We start from the raw sequence: 16410 nt of genomic DNA on the forward strand, positions 1-16410 counted from the left end.
AGAAAGGCATCAGGCTGAAATCTACAAACCTATGGGATTCCAATAAGGGGTATTGGTACATTTCAGGGTTCTCTGTCAAGAAGCTCTTTCTGCCCTCCTACATTTAGGCATGTTACTCTCTTACAACATAACTCATTTTTAGATTAAAAAGCCCAAATCTATTGCTGTGAAGACAGAAAGGGAGGGAGACAGACAGAAGCAGCTTAACTAGTTTCTTTTTTTTTTTTCCTTTTCCTTTTTTTTTTTTTTGGTAAAATTCCAGCTATTATAAAAAGTAAGGTGCTTTTCAGTGTCAACCAACATCACTCTCACAGGATATAGGATTTTATACATAACAACAGAGATTAATACCAATGATTATTACAGGCAATATTATGCTTCAGATTGCAATGCTCCATGATGAAGTTCAACACAATTCTTTCTTACTTTAAGGAAGTCATTTCTATAAACGCCTTCTAGCAAAATAACTCCACATCATGGAATCCTACTATTTGCTGAAAAATAGCATTAAAATGTTTGGGTGCCTTTGATAGGTAGTATGACTTTTATACTGAAAGAACACAGTTCATTTTCACTAGCTTTGGTTTAACCCAGCACTGCTGCAACAATTCGGTTCTTTCCATAAATCTGCATTTGGACATCCTACCCACATGAATGCATTTGTGGATATAGGCTTGGCTCACAAAAACCTGATGTGCTAACATATGTTTATGGCTTAGTTAAGAACTGAAATATTGCTTTGAAGAGGATTCTTTCCAAAGCCTGGCCCTCAGTTTTTTTCACCTCCCCTTGTATCCCCTTGAAAGAAGGGAAGGATTTTGTGCATAAATTTTTCTGTAGAGAAGCAATGTGTAACAACTAATCTCAGAAGTATCAACTCTGTCACACGATTAAGGAGAAGGAAGTATAGGGGGAATAAATGAGTAGTGCTGAATGAAAGTATGCAATTACATAGTCAGGGATAAAATCCCATCCCTTCTGAAAACAACAGCAGAATACTTGCTAAATCATACACAAATGTCAATATTGTGACCAACAGATTATTTCCCAGATGGTTTTGCAGAAAACAACGTAACTCTTGGAAGTATTTTATATACACAGTATCTCTGAAGTGAAAGGAACTCATGTAACCTAGAAGTAGAAATCTTGAATAGCATTTAGAAGGACCAAAAGCCTTTAAAGAATTTTCTCTGTTTGCACTCACCATGCCTACTAATCAGTAAGGCTAAGCAATTATTTCTCTACTATTCTTGTATAAATGTGATCCTCTGTTTTTTGCCAAATATCAGATCTGTACATTTACCATTTGTTTTCAAAATATTTTCCAGGCTTATCTTCTATTTATCTCCCATGAGAGTTACTTCTGTAGAAAAAAGATAGCACTTTCAGTAGTCAGTGAGTTAGCTGCTTTGTTATTTGAGATACTATTCGATTGTGGCCAGAACATGTAACAGAGATAAGGAGGACATATAAAAGGCACTTGTGTTCACAATGCAGTGTAAAATATTCAGAACTTCTTGCAGGCAGTTCTAAAGTCCTTCATATTTTGTGATTGCCAGTGTTCATGGATGTTCATGATGGATGCTCAAACAATCCATCCATATTTTTGCTTGCCAAAGGGTACTTTTTTATAATTTAAATATTAATCTCCATGCTGTCAGTTCTGAAATGATGAAGATGGTTTAGCAGCTTGTCCAAAGTATCAGCCAGGCCTTGTAGTAAACACTTTCAAGAAGCACAATGTTGGTAGAAAGCTTTTGAAATTTCAGTTCGCAAGTAAAATGTCAATTAAAGGTTTAAAAGACTTGTAAATTTGCATAGATTAACATTCACTTGTCCTCTCATGTGCAAGAAACTGATCACTTTCATTTGTATTTTCAGGTTCATCCACTTCTTCCACAGGGTTCTTTTCTTGCAACCCACTATTTTCTGAGCAAGAATCTTCATCTCCATCACTGCGATGACCTTCAATACTGTGCCTAATACCATAAGCAAAATAAATGAAGAAGCCTTCAAAATAAAAAAATAAAAATAAAAGTTAATAGGGTTTTCATGTAAGTAGTGCATTAAAGAGTAGTTATTTATTACCCTCTGGCTGAGCATGATTTTCAAAGCCAGTTTCTTCTTCAGGTATCAGAATTACAGTTCATGCTTCAGGTCTTCTCTCTTAGCATGGAAAGTGCAGGCGCTAAATTCCAGTACATCATTTTTGCTTTAACTGATTGCTCTAATAGGCCATGGAAACTACTCTCTCTGATTTATGACTAAATGAAATCAATGCAATTTTCCATATTTTGAACGAGAATGACTGATGTAGCAGGAAGAAAACTGTTACAAACAGGTCTCTGCACAATTTTAGCTATGCTTATTAGAATAAAAGTTTAGTGGCTTACTGGAATTAGTCCTATATCTCTGATTCTTCCTATTACCTCAAAACCATACTTACAGTTTTGGCTGCGTATATGTACCCCTTCTAAGGCGTGATTTGTTTTTATTACTAGAAATATCAGCTGACTTTTACTAAATACAGACTTTGTTCCAACATTTAATGGAAGAGAATCAAACTATCTGAGACAGGATTCATCAGTCCTAACAAAGAAGGTGACTGAAATGAGCAGAAGTACCTACCAAGTGCCATCCAGAAGCTAAATCTGATCCAAGTGTCTCTGCTTAATTGTACCATCAGGTAAATATTTACCAGGATACTGAATGATGGTAAAAATGGTAATAGTGGAACCTAAAGGGAAATATTTAAAATATTTGTAAAATTAAATACTATTTCTTGCATGCTTGCACTATTAATGCCATACTTCAGTTATACAACACGAACTAGAGGTGACATCTTCTCACTAAAAAAGAATAGGAACATTTTCTTATTGAAGTATAGTGAAATTTTCTTCTTTTGCTGTGTTTAACCACCAGTTTCTATATATCTTAGACTTTTTAAGTAAGTTATATTTAAAATATGTTCTCTAAGGCTGTGAGGAAAAGTTTTCCAGCTTGTGCTGAACATATACCAATGAATTCCTTGATGTACAGCTGAAAAGTATTATTTCTATCTTTATATATATATTTATCCCTTCTTTCCAAATTGCACACCACACCACCACCCCGCTGTTCTATCAGATTCCTTCACTTTCATCACTGTACTTCATTATTTCCATTAAATAGTCCATTACAAACTATTCTATAGTTTGTAGGTCTTGGAACATAAGTGAAAGCTCAAAATGAAATGCTTATACTCTGGGAGGTATGAACTATATTGCGGTCCAAATCACTGCACACAACACAGACAAGCTGTCTGTATACTGATCAGTTTCTGAATCCTGTTGCAGCGTCTAAGTGTTTAAATTGAGGATCAGAATTCCTTGGGTCTCAACAATGTGCATTTTGGGGATGTGTCTGAAGGAATAGCTAGAAGATCTGTGTTGTCAGACCCACTACTTTTAACAGCAACCCAATAGTTACACCGATTTTGTGCAGCCATGCTCCTATGCATGTCACACATTCAATCTGAGGGCAGCAAAACACTTTCTCTCGTTCTGAGAAGATCTGGACTGGACCTACACATGCTGATGATTCAGCTGTGACCATCCACTGCCCTTACATTCATCAAAAAAAAAAAAAAACAAACAAAAAAACACAGTAGTAGCAGTGCAGTAATGAAAGACTGCCTGAAAAAGACTGTCTCTGTCTTCTTCTGCCCCTCTCCCAGTTCTTAGAATACACCCAAACCTCTCATTAGAGCTATTATGTTATTCACCATAAAGGCCACTTTCTGCTGGTTCTGAGGCTGCCTTTGGATGAGGAGAATGGTAACTATGAAGGACACCACCAACGCAGCAAGAAGGCCAATACTCCAGGGCTCCAAGTTAGCAATGAAATGAGTCCCATATGTAGTGAGAACACTCAAGCCACAAACCAAGAAAGCTGTGTGAAAAACAAAATGATGGAAATAGGAGAGAGGTCACTAAATCTCTGCGTTGAAGAGGAAGTGACTTTTAAGAAGAAAGACAGCAGAACTTCAGTATGAAATGTTATGAAAATGATTAAGTAATGGAAAACACACTAGATTACAGATTAAATCAATCAAGAAACAAAAAAAGCATTCTCCAGAATGATGCATTAATGATGAATGAAAGTAGTTATTACTGGATTTTTAATTTTGTCTGTGATAGAATTCTGCTATTCACATTAATGTATTATGAGCTTGGACAGCTGAAAACTTACCTAACAGACCCACTAAAAAGTTAACGGTAGTTGCAGTCTGTTCTGTAGGTAAACTGGATGGATTGATCAGGGTCTGAAGACTGAAGTGATTCTCTTGTATCATATTTATCTGTGATTCACTAACTGCAGATTCCCTTTCTGATGCAGCCAAAGCTGCTTTTTCTGGAGAATATTTGGGTTGCTCATAGGTTAAACTGGGTTGGTACCTGGGCAAAAACAAACAACAAACAGGATAATAAAGTACTAAGTATACTTTGGGAATTAAGGAATATGCCTCTAGGAATGCATCTAAGTACTAAATGCTTTGCAACAGAGATTCAGAATTTCCCAATCTATAACTGTACTGCAACAGCATATAATTAGTCACTAATATATATAAAGAAATAATGGTAATTCACTTTTTTTTCTGAGTTTGTTTGTTGGCAATTTTTTAAGCTATATGAATGCACCAATGGGTCAAATAAATGACCAGCATTATACAAAAAGAGGGATCTGGTGGTCAATAGCAGGGAAAGGGGAGAGAAGCTTCTTTCCACGGTGGCAAGTTCGTTCTGCCTTGCTTCCAGTATGGGGCCTACTAACTGGCATAAACTCAAATTTTACATCTCCTTTGTTAGAATGTAAGTGCATTTTTAAAAATACATTCTTTAAATAAGTCTGTATGGAATAAAATAGTTTTCTCTAAAGAGTAAACTATTGCAACATTGAATCTGAGCTGAATTTAAGCTGTATAGTTTTCAAAGTTATCAATTTAGCCTCATACGGTAAGTAACAAACACTGACTTTTTAATTTAAAAATAACAAACTAAATAAAGAGATGGCCTGAAGCTATATCAATATTATTCAATTGTTTTTCAAAGAGAACAGATAAGAGAGTTTAACTGACAATTATTTATAATCTCACTCTTTGAGAGTGAGTATTTATACTCTCTCCTAGGGCTACCACAACTTGAAACATTTGTCTGGTTTTTCTCTACTGAATTCTGACTAGGGTAATACAAAGCAATTATTTTAACTTGGTCATCCTGTCAACTACCTGATCTGTCGTGTATAGCCCCCACAATGTGATAGGCCTGATGCACAGCATAGATTTTATTTGAAATATCATTCATTAGTGCCTTTGGGACTGATGCTGGGATCAATGCATCTCCTGGAAAATAAAAGGTGTCTGGATTTCACATGAAGCTTTGATCTGAGTAGCTACTATACTGATATGACAATAAATCTGTGTTTTCTCTGATGCATCTCAACTTCTTAGTAGTCATTTATACACAAACAGATAGCTCTCAAATATGTAGCTATCCAGCAAAAAACGTGTATTATAGATGTCACGTCTGTTTAGGTAGTGAACAACACAAACCAAAACACAGTAAAATAGAAATGGTCTTTTTGACTCACCTAAGAATGAGGACACAGGTTGCCACAAGTGAATATGCAAGAAGTGTGCCAATAGACATCATATCCACTAAAGCCTTTAGGTCAAATAGAAACGCCATTACAGCTAAAAAAAAGGGAGAAGAAAATGCAAAATTTGTATGAGGCTGATATACTGAGTCAAGATTTTAACCTCTGTCAGCAGTGTAACTTTAAATTATTTTACTGACAGCAATATAAGTGAAGTTATGGTAATCCTTAAAAACATATTTTAAGTCACAGCCGACATTCCTGAACCTAATTTCTGTTGGGAAACTCATTCATATGGATATCACACTGATGGGCCATACAGTCATGCTGCATAATCAAGCAATTTGTATTGGACTTATGTGGACATAAGTACTTGCATACATGCCTTGCTGAATGGTGACACATTAAAACACAATTTTATAGAATAAGGTTCTGATGCTGCAACAGAATTTCATCAAAGTTGAGAGGACAGCTCCCACAGCAAAGCAGGGGAACAATGATACAACCCAGTATGTCATCTGAAAGTGATGGTCTAAGAAAGTGCTCTGTGTAAAGAGACACTTTAAGGAGTTGTCTAGAATAAAATAAGTGGTTTTGTCTTTGAATAATTATCTTACTAAAACAGTTAAGTTCAAGTAGCCTTTAGGACAGACAGCAAAATATCACAATAATTAATATTCTTAAGATCACTGAAATCAGGGGCAGAAATTTCCATGATATTGTGAATAATTATGGCAGTTATTAATAAAAGCTAATGCCATCTTCTTCTGGAGATTCTGGAATGTCTTTGTCTATGCTGTTTGCACAGAGACACAAAGCACTCATAAAGAAATTAGCACAATTAATTGAAATTAACTATCACCAAATGAAAGGCTAGTATTAGTTGATTTGAGATGCATGTGGTCAAAAAATATCTTAAAATATTTGTATTATTGAGATACAGAAATAATCCGAAAATATTTAATTTTTTGAATCACCAATAACATCACCATCAAAAGAAACCGTCATATGTAGCCTTTATACACTGTATGTGTACGTGCACACAAACTTTTCTATGTTCAGAATTAATATTTATGTTTGTTTATATATTTGTAGACAGGTGTATAAATGCAAAAACACACAGCAACACGCATTCCCCTGTTTTCTGATCCTGAAGGAGACAGCAAAATGTGATTTCCAGAAAGCAAGACTGCTGTGTTAGACATATTATTTCATCTGCTAGTCTCCTCTTTCAATGAAGGAAGGAAGACTGTCCCATCTTCTTTAATGAGGGTGGATGTAATTTATTATAAGACGTCATTACCTCATCCATGAGGTAAATTTCTGAATACCTCACTGCCTTGCACACTCAAAAGTGTAGGTAAGCAAAGAACAGAACCTATTATAACCTAACATACAGTAGCTATGTTTAACTTCAAATCCTAGCTTCAAAACACTACTTTGTAGCCCAGAACTTTCTCTTACATATAAGAATCATAGAAAAAAGCCCGTAAGCTTCTGAGTAAGAGGAAAAAAAGACCTAGTATTATTTTTTCACCCCTCTTACTTCTACTGAAGTTGTAAGAAACCATGGTGGACAAATTTACAGTGAAGGAACCTTGACCTGTCAACTAAACATTTCCCTGTGTGCAGAGTTTCACAATCATGATTACAGTATGTGAAAAGGTAAGTCACAATTATAGCATGTGACAATTGACTCAGCTGTAGTCTTGACCTGATAGTTTTAATTGAGGCCAAACATTTAACAGGCTAACGGGGTAAAGGAGAACAGTTCTTAAAGCTATGCAACTATCCATGATAGGATTTAATAGGAAGGTCAGATAATAGGAATTGCTATACACATCTGTAACTATTCTGGCAAAACTATTTATGACCACAAATTACCAAATACGCATCCTTTTAAAAATAAAATAAAAAAAATACTCCTCCAGCAATATATAAAGCTGTCTGCAGGTAAATTGTTCACACACCAAATTCCCCAAACTGTCTAAAAGCAGTCCAAGTGACTGCTATTGCAAAGCTATAGTCAGGGCTGTATAGCTACCTCCATCAGTTTACTCATTGGGTAACACGGTTTTCTTTCTCTTCATCACCATAATTTCAGGCAAAGATGTTAATTCTATCCCATATAACTGCATTTGCAAATTATTATAAAGGAAAAAGTCAATAATAAGTAAAATTAAAACTCATGTTTTAGTCTCAGTTCTGAACCTCTTTTTTGATAAAAATTGTAGCCAGGGTTGTTAAGTGTTTTAAGGCATGTCTTTTATGTTTGAATTAGTTTTCGGACATTTATTTGCCTTTGAGTTAAATGCTTCTAGAGCTTCCAGTTTTCAGGGATAATTAGACATCCCCCTGAAATAACACAGTAAAATTTGGGCAGAACCACGTGTGCCTCTGCAGGAAGTATAGACAGAAGTGAAAGAGCTATATGTTAAAAATTTCTCTTTGCAAAATATAACAGTTGGCAGCTGCTCCTAAAATGCTGTTTTGCTAAAATATATGTGGGTGTGTACATGCAGACATACGTGCATACACACATAAACCCCAACACACACAAAAACACAGCCCTCAACCATAATTTGGTAAGCTTGTACCAAAATAAGAAAGTGAAAAAATCTACATATGTATTTTACACGAAAGCTGATCCTGTTGCAAATGTAGGATTTTTTTCTCACATCTCATAACAAAAAAACTTGACAGCTGTTTTCCCACCTCATAGATGTGACACATATATACATATATATATATGCTCATTGAACAAGGAAGCCCTGTATGGAGAGCATCAGCTTAAGTGATTAGATTAAGAAAGAAGCTTATTCACAGTACAAGAGACCAATATTTAAAAAAAAAAAAAAAAAAAAAGAAGAAGAAAAAAATCATTTTGAATTCTGTGACATTAAGGATGTTACCACCACCATGATTGGTATGATTCGGAGTTCTTACACCCTTTGATTACTCAATAATTTTATTCCCACCTTACATGCAAGGGAAGTTAACAAGCAGCCCTTTTTCAAAAACATAAAGTACCATGCACGTGCAAAGAGTGCTTAAATCTCAGTTTTAAGAAACACGGGCTTCGAGAGCTTACCAGAGATGACCCCTGCTGTCAAGGTGGCAGAAACTGGTGCCTGCCTCTTACTCACTTTGGCAAGAAAACTAAAGAGTAAACCATCGCGTGCCATGGCAAACAGAATTCGGGGCAAAGGGAACATAGAGCCGAGAAGACTAGAACAGAAAAATGTATAGTTCAAATACAGGTTATTAAAAGCACAGTGCTTTACTGGTAAACCCAACTACACAAAAAGAAAGCTTGGAAGAGTGAATGGGTTTAGGTTTAGTTTTGGTTTAGGCTCTGTTTTGCTGCTCTTGTTTTTTGTTTGGTCGATCGGTGGTGTTGTTTAAGGTTTGTTGTTTATTTTGAACCTAGGCTATGACAGCTCTTGAGATTAACCAACAAATACAAAATCTGTGGCAGAGAAAAGTTTCACTAGTAGCCTACTTTACCCGGCGACAGTCATATTTGGTCATTTCAGTCACAAGCAAATCAAAATTGCACATATATTTTGCACATTTTCCATATATGCAACGCATTTAGCAGTGCACCTTTCTTTACAAGGATCAACTCTTAGTCTCACCTGCTACTGCACCAGACGATAGAGTAGCAACTAGTGGGGTCTTCGTTTTGGAATTGATCTGAGCTAGACATTTGAAAAGCAACCCATCCTTCGCCATAGCATAGATTACACGTGGCATTGGGAAAATGGATCCAAGAAGACTGAATAAAAAGCAAACACATGCAACACAGCAAATGCAGTTCATGCAGAGTTGTATCATGGAAAAGATAAACAATGTTAATTAATGACATGTACAGAAACAAAATTTATGATTGTAAGACAACACCAGAAAGCCCCATAGCCCAAGATACTACAGATCAGACACAAATTGAATTTTTTTTTTTTCCTGTAAAGTTGATTTTTCTGGGTTTGTTTGTCTTTTGTTTGTTTGTTTTTCATTTAGGTAATAGAATTGCTTCATTAGAGAGAATTCAGGTTAGCAAAGTAACTCTTGCCATCACTGTAGTTCTTGGGCATTAGTGGACAAGGAACGTGTTCCGGGTCACACTAACTATGCAATTAAGCTTTAGTATTCCTGGAAAAAGTCCGTCAGTCAGCAGCAGCAAATCAATAAGCATTAGCAGCATCTTTTATGCTCTACATTTCTATGTGAAGCTGCTGATTAACAGTAACTCAAAGAAAGCACCATAAAGTTAACTTGGGCACATTATTTCTTTCAATTAAAGCACCTCAAGCCAAGCTTCATTGAGATAATTTCTTTTTTGGAAGAAGTAAAGGTAATTATTTTAGATTTATTGTTAGCAGCACACAGAAAGCTTTTAAACTGTTGATAACTCAAGGCTCTTTTTAGATAGACTTCTTAAATTAGGTGGTTTCTTTCTCTCAGAGTGAAATAATTGTAATTACAAAAACCAAAAACATTTAAAGGACAAAAAGCAAATCCATAGCCAGTATAACCTCTGCAGCAAGCATACTAATATTTAACCAGTTGAATGGTTGCCCATGTTACTTAGGAAATCAATTATACCGCTTACAGAAGGCCCAGCTTTTATGTACCACAGATGCTAAGTACCTCTGGTAATGCTCATGAGACACAAGCATTTAGGTTAGACACACATAAAATAAGTTTCATTGCACATGAACTGAAGTATGAATGCTCTTTCCAAAAAAGAATATTTCCTGAATTAGGATGACAGTTTATTCTTCGAGTAAGGATACTGTTAAAGTCCACAGCTAAATTTTTGCTGTTTTGACTTTGTAAAATTTATTTATCCTATCCCTCTTTAAGTGAATTCACAAAAATAATGGAAATATTAATGAACGTCTTTACCCAGAGGAAACAAGTTCACAACATAACATGATAAGAGGTAACCATATGAACCAAAAGCAATTATCCCAACTTTTTTTTTTTTTTGGTTAATTATACCTCTAAATTTAGGAATATGAAATACAATTTCCTTAGATTTGTTCTAAATCGACATCAGTCAACAAAAACACTGGAAGATTACTCTTTCCATACAAGGAAATACAATACTTCAAAATACACTAGAAAGAGGACAGCCGTTCAAATTTCTGAAACAGTGTTTTACCATCTCTCTTAATTTTGTTTTCCAGTATCAGTTTCTTTAATCTAGTTTCCACTGTTATGTATCCCACCGTATCACTTTTATTGATATTTATCAATAAAGGGCAAAATTGCAGTAAAACCCTTCAAACTGGGGTTTGAAGGGTTGACAACTAGATATGAAGTATGACAGCTAGATAGAATATAGCTATAATCCCAGAATAAACTGCATAAATATGACATTGTTCAGTCAGCTGTACAATTTATGTCTATTTGGAACTATTTTTTATGTCATTTTGGAACTATTTCCTCTTTCTGTCACCTCCTACATCAAAATATTCCTTTCCTTTAAATCACTGCCCAGAGTCACTGTGGTCATCTTCAACAGGCTGATGCTCACCAGGGTTATCTCAGAGTACTGTTGATATTCCTGCTTAAGCAGGCATATCTTTTTCCTTTGTGGAAAGCCAGCCAGTATTTGCATCACTGAAGATCACTTGAATGACTCCTTACCTAAAAAGCTCAGGTAGAAGACTGGCATCAGCATTCTACTATCCCTAAATTTAAGCAATCAGCAATGTTCTGTGCTATGAAAGATACCATGTTACAACTGGAGTGTAACTTATATGAAGACAAACTAATATATCTTATGCTTTCCCTGATCTTTTAAATCAAAATAACATGCTAAATTAAGGCTGCATCCACAGTTTCACAAGGAGGAATAAACTATCCTATTTTCACAGCTATAATCTACATCTCAAATACCCACAGAAAAATCACGGGAAGGGATGATGTCAGAAGACAGACTGGAGAAAAATATAGACAGGCAATGAAGGTGAGAAGGGGAATTAGTTAACTGACTATTCAGTTTTGCCTGCAAATACACAGAGCCCATAAAGCTGCTGAATCTTTGGGAATGGACAACAAGAAAAGACAAAATGTGTGAGGTTTATTTCAACAGTTAATAGAGAAAACTTGCAGGTCATATGTCTGAAAATACTTATTTTAATAAAGAACTTCTGGGTAAAAAGTCAAGGAGGTAGAGTCCAATAACAGTACAGTTTAAAAAAAGGAACATAAATTAACACACATTGTCATCAAGACCTGCTTAAGTCTAAAACGTGTGTATAACACTTACGGATAATCCTTTGCATGAAGTGAGCCTTCAAAATGACCACATGAATGTATATTTAAATATCTTATATTACCCATCAGCTTTTCCAGAGAAAATTAGCATATCGAAGTCTTTACCTTGTGGACAAAGCACAGAGGGATCCCACTGCTACAACATATTTTGCAGGACTCCATCCAACATATGCAAATGCTACTGGCAGAGGACTTTTCTCGTCTAGTATATAGTATGGCATCATAAGAGTCAGTGCAGCTGAAACCCCAAAATAGGCCATGAAGCAGACAAGCAAGGACACCACAATTCCTATGGGTATGGCTTTCTGAGGATTCTTGACCTCTTCTCCTGAAAAAAGGAAAAAAAAAAAACCACCAAAAACTCTTACTATTACATTCAGCTTTAAAATATAGCAATGAACACAAATTAGTACTTTTGTAAGTCTAAACACTCAGAACCATATTTGTAATATGATTTTTAAAAATCTGCACAAATTAAGCTCATCGACATAGTATATAACTCAATATTTTGTTGCCAGAAATAGCATTAAAAAACAGAGGCACAATTGCTAGATATAAAATACATTCTATATTCACAGTAGTCAAACCCCATCATTTCTAGTTATTTTCCTATAATTTGTAAGTTCTAAGTACTTAATCCATACCATTCATATATAGACCAGCCTTTAGGAGAGAGATCTTATCTCAGACAATCACCAGGTGATTAATACGATTTGGGCAGAAAAAAAAATATACTAAGCACTTCCCAGGCTTAAACAACAATTAATTTATTTAGAATCGAAATAAAATAAAAATCTGCTCCTTCCTCATAGAATGATAGCCACGTTCAGGAATGAACTCAGACTCATTCTTCATGGACTGAAGAAATTTCAGGACAAAGCAAAGGAAGGACAGTTAGCAGATTATGTTGTTTTAGAACCCCCAAAGGTATATTATGCATACATATATATATATATACACACAGACACATATAAATACTATACCAGTTGTTGCAATGCAGTCAAATCCTACAAAAGCATAAAAACAGGTTGCAGCACCAGCCAATGTTCCTGTGAAACCATATGGCATAAAGCCACCGCTCCCATATATACTGGTCACATTCTCATAGGATGAAAAATTCCTACGAAGAACAAAAATACAGCAGAAAAATAACTTATTTTTTATTATTGGTAGGACAAACAAATACATCTTCCTCCCCTGCAACTCTGGAAAAAACATGTAAAAATGCTCTCATCAAGACAGAGTTCTGCTTTACAAAACTGTACGAGAAGACTTTTGCACGTCAAAAATTGTATGACAAAAATAACAGTAAGTGGAATAATACCTGAATCATGTAACTATCACCTTACTCCCTTTACCGTTTGTTGGTAAGAGTATGAAAATACTAATGATGTAGGAATCTGCTGTTGTCATACTCACATTCTGCAGTTAATACATGGCTTAAAGACAAGAAAAGAAGCCAGTAACTTCTCAAATAGCTACAGACAAGAGTGTCAAAATAAGACTTTAGGAAACTTTTTAGGAAACTACAAACATGAAAATAAAAATATTTTTAAGGGCATAAAACGCTTATCACTCCCATCAGCAGAGCTGTCTGTTAACACCTGCAATAGCACAAAAGGAAGTATAACAGAAAATTGCTTGGAATATGAGCAAGTAAATTGATTCTTAAAAAGTAATTACTCTGTTATTGCAGTAAGGTTTATGAGATATTCTTCACTTATTTTCCAGTTGTCAGCGTCTCCTTTCACAAAACCAGAAATCATAACGAAGAGTAGAACCAAGATGTTAATAGCAGTGAAAATTTTATTCACCCATGCAGATTCTTTTACTCCAAAAGATAATAGACCTATAAAATAAAAATAATTTTTAAATGTGAACAGTCGCTTACAGTAAGAAAAAAGTTATTTTCAAGACAATATACGTACCAGTACAATTAATAACACTTAAAAAAAAAAAAACAGAAGTAGATTTTACACCTTTAAAACGTGGTAGCACAAATTTAATAAACTGTCTGGTAGCATGGCGACAGGAAAGTGTATTGGAAACCATAAAATGATAACTTTCTTCAACTGTACTCTTGAAATATTTAAAAATATTTTGAGCAATTTTTACTTATTGCTTTTTGAGGTTTGAGTTCATATCTCCATTTCACGCTACGAAACAAAAATAGCTACAAAAATCTATGCTTACTAAAAACAGTTTGATAGAATCTATTATGCACAGAACAAATAATTATTAGATTGAACAAATCAGGTTACTGATCTAAGTTTTTCAGAGCATATCCATCTCAGAGTAAGACTCCCATTTCCTAGCTCATTAACAAAACCTTTAGAAGAAATGCACTCCTCCTGTTCATAAGTACTGATTCATAGAGGTTCTAGAAAAAAAGATTGATATAAAATATGCGTGCCTTAGGTTGCAGACTAATGCATTTAAATGACCTGAAAGTTATTCCATCAGGGTCCTACTGTGTAACACTTGTAAGCATACTAATAGTTTAATGGAACAGCAGGCAGAAAGCAGATCAAGAAAAATTAAATACAGTGGGAAAGTCACTCTGGCTTCTTTGCATTGTAAGCATTTCCACTAAGAACACATACATGCTTTCCCTCATTATCTAGAGATTAACTCTGAAATTTTTACGCCTCTCCAGATAATGTGTAAAAAATTTCTGCCTCCACTAACGAGACATCATAACACAGAAGTTATCATGAGCTGTTCAATTTTTCTTCCCTAATGGTATTTTGGCCACAGTTTCTAAAGATATGGGTGTTGATTCAGCCTGGAAATCTCTACACTGAAATGTGACTCACAGTGCAGGTACATCCTAAACCTAATTGAAAGCTGCCTTTTAAATAATTTTGTTCTCAAATATTTTTTCAAATTTTCAATTCGGGTAAGACCTCTAGTGAATACTGAACTGTTTCTAGTATTGGTGGAAAACAAGCTATACACTTTAAAACACGCATACAGCTTTCTTGACTTCCTTCACTCCTTTAAGAATATTTACTTGTGGAAAGCAATTGTTAAATACAAACATACAAAAAAAGTTTCAGCATTCTGGAGCTTTCTGATCAAAAAGGCATATGCCTCAAAAGGCATAGCTTTGGTGTCAGTTTTTGTAGTTTAAAAATACGTCATGAAATGAAGATTTTCATGTTATCATCAGTCTGTATCACAGGTTTAATAAAAAGTGATTATTTCATGTTTCGGATTCAAGAAGAGTTCATATAAATTTAACTCCCAGAGTAATTTTGTCAGTACACAAATGTACATCTAAATTGTTCAAATATTATTAAGGTATTTCTGATAAAACACTAACTACAGTTTAACTTTTTCTTTTTTTTTTTTTTTTCCTTTAAGAAACTGACACCACAGCCATCATAAATGAAGACATATCTGTCTCTTACCTGATAGAAGCAATATAAGAAATACAGCAAAAAAGTCAGGATACTCTGCCAGTCCAGAGTAATTCATTTTGAAGTAGGTTCTGAAGAAATGACCAATCTGCTTTCCAAGAAGTTCATCAAAGGTGCCACTCCAGGCTCTTGCTACACTTGATGTACCTTCATAAAATACATGCATATTTAGCATTTTGCATGCATACAAGGGAATATAGTTACTTCTAGTGACAAGGAAATAAAACTAAGCACACTGCTACTTGTATGTAGAAAAACAGAGCTTGTGCTAAAACAGTGATAATTTTGAAATTTTAACGTTATCAAAAGTTTCTACCTATTTAAATGATAACATTATTCTACAACTAAAATATACAAATTTGTACTTCATTTGTTCCCCAAATATTGCAAAATTATTTCTATATCATTTACACTTGGTGTCATTCTGGAAGACACTTACTTCTAAAGTTGAATTATGGTACATTAAACAATGGAAAACAATGTAAGAAAATGGTTTAATAAAGAACACAAAGGAAAGATTGTCCACCTGGAAATAAAGCCCAAAAAAAAATCACTAGCAAAATTTATATTGCTAGTTAGTATTTAAGACCAATACTTGCTTCTGGTAAACAATGTATGGGGCCATAGCTAAATACAACCATATTTTAACCAGTTTCCTACCACGAATGCACTTTAAAACAACAGTTATATTGATTTTGTAGTGATTTGGGCAACATTCCTGTAAGTAGATATACATATGTATATACAGATAGGCATGCTTATACACAATATACCAGAACACGTACCTCTGGAAGAAAACATATATAAATCAAATTTGTCATCTTTGCCAAAGCACTGAAGTAGTTATTTGAATGTCTGCCACATAAGCATTGATATTACCCAGATATGGTAAACTTTGTGTTTTATGGAATCACAACATAGGACATCATTTAATTAGCATGAGATTATAGTAACTAATTAGAAATTAAGCATCATGAATTTCTTGAAGGGAGATACTATAGTGATGGGGCCCTTATAAATGTCTTTCTGTGTATGTTTAGAAAAAATATTGATTTCACTGAAATTA

General features: G+C 34.7%; 1 protein-coding gene across 7 annotated transcripts in view; it reads right to left on the bottom strand.

Moving 5' to 3' along the window:
• Positions 1-211: 211 nt before the first annotated feature.
• SLC7A2 (solute carrier family 7 member 2) overlaps positions 212-16410 on the bottom strand; it is a 48211-nt gene continuing 32012 nt past the window's right edge. For 4 of the 7 annotated variants that reach the window (XM_048049814.2, XM_066996785.1, XM_013179924.3 and 1 more), the window contains 10 exons: positions 15336-15491; positions 13606-13771; positions 12906-13042; positions 12028-12250; positions 9273-9412; positions 5629-5731; positions 4231-4436; positions 3764-3930; positions 2629-2737; positions 212-2010 (listed from right to left, as the gene is read on the bottom strand). In XM_048049814.2, the coding sequence (XP_047905771.1) occupies positions 1823-2010; positions 2629-2737; positions 3764-3930; positions 4231-4436; positions 5629-5731; positions 9273-9412; positions 12028-12250; positions 12906-13042; positions 13606-13771; positions 15336-15491 (1595 nt within the window). In that variant the 3' untranslated portion in view covers positions 212-1822. Of the gene's footprint in view, positions 2011-2628; positions 2738-3763; positions 3931-4230; positions 4437-5628; positions 5732-8725; positions 8863-9272; positions 9413-12027; positions 12251-12905; positions 13043-13605; positions 13772-15335; positions 15492-16410 lie in introns of all 7 variants that reach the window. The other 3 variants (XM_066996787.1, XM_066996786.1, XM_066996788.1) reach the window with 2 other exon arrangements.

This window comes from Anser cygnoides, chromosome 4 (assembly GCF_040182565.1).
Source record: "Anser cygnoides isolate HZ-2024a breed goose chromosome 4, Taihu_goose_T2T_genome, whole genome shotgun sequence".
In the NCBI taxonomy this organism is placed as follows: domain Eukaryota; kingdom Metazoa; phylum Chordata; class Aves; order Anseriformes; family Anatidae; genus Anser; species Anser cygnoides.